Source organism: Anopheles aquasalis, chromosome Y (assembly GCF_943734665.1).
Source record: "Anopheles aquasalis chromosome Y, idAnoAquaMG_Q_19, whole genome shotgun sequence".
NCBI classification, from domain to species: Eukaryota; Metazoa; Arthropoda; class Insecta; order Diptera; family Culicidae; genus Anopheles; species Anopheles aquasalis.
The window spans coordinates 3235544-3238043 of NC_064879.1; the positions used below are offsets into that span (position 1 = coordinate 3235544).

General features: G+C 48.5%; 1 protein-coding gene across 14 annotated transcripts in view; it reads left to right on the top strand.

Moving 5' to 3' along the window:
• The window catches only part of LOC126579927 (neurobeachin), a 23388-nt gene that overhangs the window by 4647 nt on the left and 16241 nt on the right, over positions 1 to 2500 (top strand). For 8 of the 14 annotated variants that reach the window (XM_050243663.1, XM_050243667.1, XM_050243676.1 and 5 more), the window contains 5 exons: positions 85 to 221; positions 309 to 378; positions 459 to 602; positions 1651 to 2237; positions 2328 to 2500. The exon at positions 2328 to 2500 is cut by the window's right edge and continues 3053 nt beyond it. In XM_050243663.1, coding sequence (XP_050099620.1) covers positions 85 to 221; positions 309 to 378; positions 459 to 602; positions 1651 to 2237; positions 2328 to 2500 — 1111 coding nt within the window. The remainder of the gene's footprint in view (positions 1 to 84; positions 222 to 308; positions 379 to 458; positions 603 to 1650; positions 2238 to 2327) is intronic. The other 6 variants (XM_050243665.1, XM_050243666.1, XM_050243670.1 and 3 more) reach the window with 1 other exon arrangement.

Consider the following 2500-nt stretch of genomic DNA (forward strand, 5'->3'; position numbering starts at 1 on the left):
GGATCACGGGCGTGCCTGTGTGTGATTTGGGTGAGATTGAAGCAGTATTCTAACTTGGACGATATTATCATTGTATCGTTGCAGGATGTGAAGGCCGTAGTAACGCACTCGATACACTGCACGCTAAACTCGATCGGTGGCATCCAGGTGCTGTTCCCACTGTTCTCGCAGTTGGATATGCCATATGAAGGAACGGACGTTCGAAAGGACCCAACACTGTGGTAAGTCCGATAACGTACCCTTGGTGCCGTTGGTGAGCTAACGCTGTTTGTTATTTAACCTTTCCTCAATCAACCACCAAAAACCAGTGCTAAACTGCTTGGGTTCATTTGTGAGCTCGTCGAAAGTTCGCAGACGGTGCAGCAACATATGATACAGGTAGGCTTATTAATTGTGGCGCCGATGCGCCCGGTTTGCACAGGAATTAATGCGATTTTCGCGCACATCTATCCTCGCAGAACCGTGGATTTCTGGTGATCTCGTTCATGCTACAACGGTCGTCCCGTGATCATCTGTCCCTGGACGTACTAGGGTCGTTCCTGAGCCTTACAAAGTATCTGGTGACGTGTTTGTCAGCCAACTCGGATCTGCTGCTGAAACAGGTATGTGGTCACAACTCCCGTCCTGGGTTCCAGACAAACGAGCGACGTTTCCCCCCACCCCTCCCACACCCATTCCGTAGCTCCTTTAGAGCTAATAGAGAGACGCTGCTCTTTTACCGGTCGGACCCGGCCCAGCGTTGTATGTGAGGCACGGTTCTGGGCATTACAGTGAGAAAGGAACAACGCAGCGTGTTCGGCACTACATAGTAAAGAGTGGATTCCCCTTGTTTCTGTGTATTTGGTCTCGAGGATCAGGCCTCGGTCGGAATGTTGTCCACGGCAGCAATACTAGACTTTTCTATCTCATTAAATATGTTCATGTGTTGCATGGTGTTTGAAAGTTTCGATCCATTTTAAGTATTTGTATGATTTTAGAAACGGCTCGAGCCGGCTGGTTGTGTACAATTTTGCTAGTGTGCTATATTGAGATGCCTGTGTACACTCGGTATAGCGCGAGCAGAATTTAACACATCCCGATTCGACTCGTTTCACCCACTCGATCCTTGGTTTTTACTTCTTAAATCATAAGTACATCCTGTTCAATAGTAATAGTAGTTTTTGTTCCTGGCTAAGCAAAATAGCTGCGAGTTGATAAATGTGGGCTCGAGTTTACGGTGTCACTGCTGTAAGGCCATAATGATGGCCTCTATCCAAGAAGCCCTGGGGTGATACGAAAAATCGTCAAAAGTTTTTGTTTGTTTGTTTAGTAAACATCTTCTGGATATTGTGCATGGAGAGATTGGTAAACATTCGGTTCAGCTTGTTCATTGTTGCATGCATGAAAATAAACCCACTTATGCCAGTTTTGACGAGCAGTTTACGCTGATAAAAGTATTGTGAAAACAGTGGTAGCATCCCACAACTCATTGCAACACAAATGTCATTCTTAGTGCGTTTTGTTTTTGTTATTGTCTTGCCATTTTTCCTTTACTGTGGTGTGAAGATGTTGTCTGTGGTGAAATTCAATTGCCCTACTCTATTGCTGCATGCCCATTTAAAAACAATCGGCTTGTGGCAGGGCAGACGAAATTCAAAGTTAAAGTGTTAGTTGTTCTGTTTCTCATTCCTCACCTGGCAGCTACTCGACCATGTGCTGTTCAATCCGTCGCTTTGGATCTATACGCCGGCCACGGTGCAGGCTCGCCTTTACGCCTACCTGGCGACCGAGTTCCTGAGTGACACACAAATCTACAGCAACGTCCGGCGGGTAAGCACGGTGTTGCAGACCGTGCACACTCTCAAATTCTACTACTGGGTAGTGAATCCGCGCTCGAAGAGCGGTATCACACCGAAGGGATTGGATGGTCCGCGGCCAGCCCAAAAGGACATCTTGGCCATCCGAGCGTACATTCTGCTGTTCCTCAAGCAACTGATCATGATCGGTAACGGGGTGAAGGATGACGAGTTGCAGAGCATTCTCAACTACCTGATGACCATGCACGAGGACGAGAACCTGCACGACGTGCTGCAGATGCTGATATCGTTGATGTCTGAGCACCCAAGCTCGATGGTGCCGGCGTTCGATGTGAAGCACGGCGTGCGCACAATCTTCAAGCTGCTCGCCGCCGAAAGCCAGCTGATCCGGTTGCAGGCCCTTAAGTTGCTGGGATTCTTCCTCTCGCGCAGCACGCACAAGTGAGTGATCTGATCGCCATCGTGGCCGGCTTTGCCATCGTTAGCTTGTCGCAATTTGTAGCTTAACTATTGATTCTCCTACACTTGCAGGCGAAAGTATGATGTAATGTCGCCCCATAACCTGTACACACTCCTTGCCGAGCGGCTACTGTTGTACGAGGAGTCAATGTCGCTGCCCACATACAACGTGCTTTACGAGATCATGACCGAGCACATCTCGCAACAGATTCTGTACGCTAAGCACCCGGAACCGGAGAGCCACT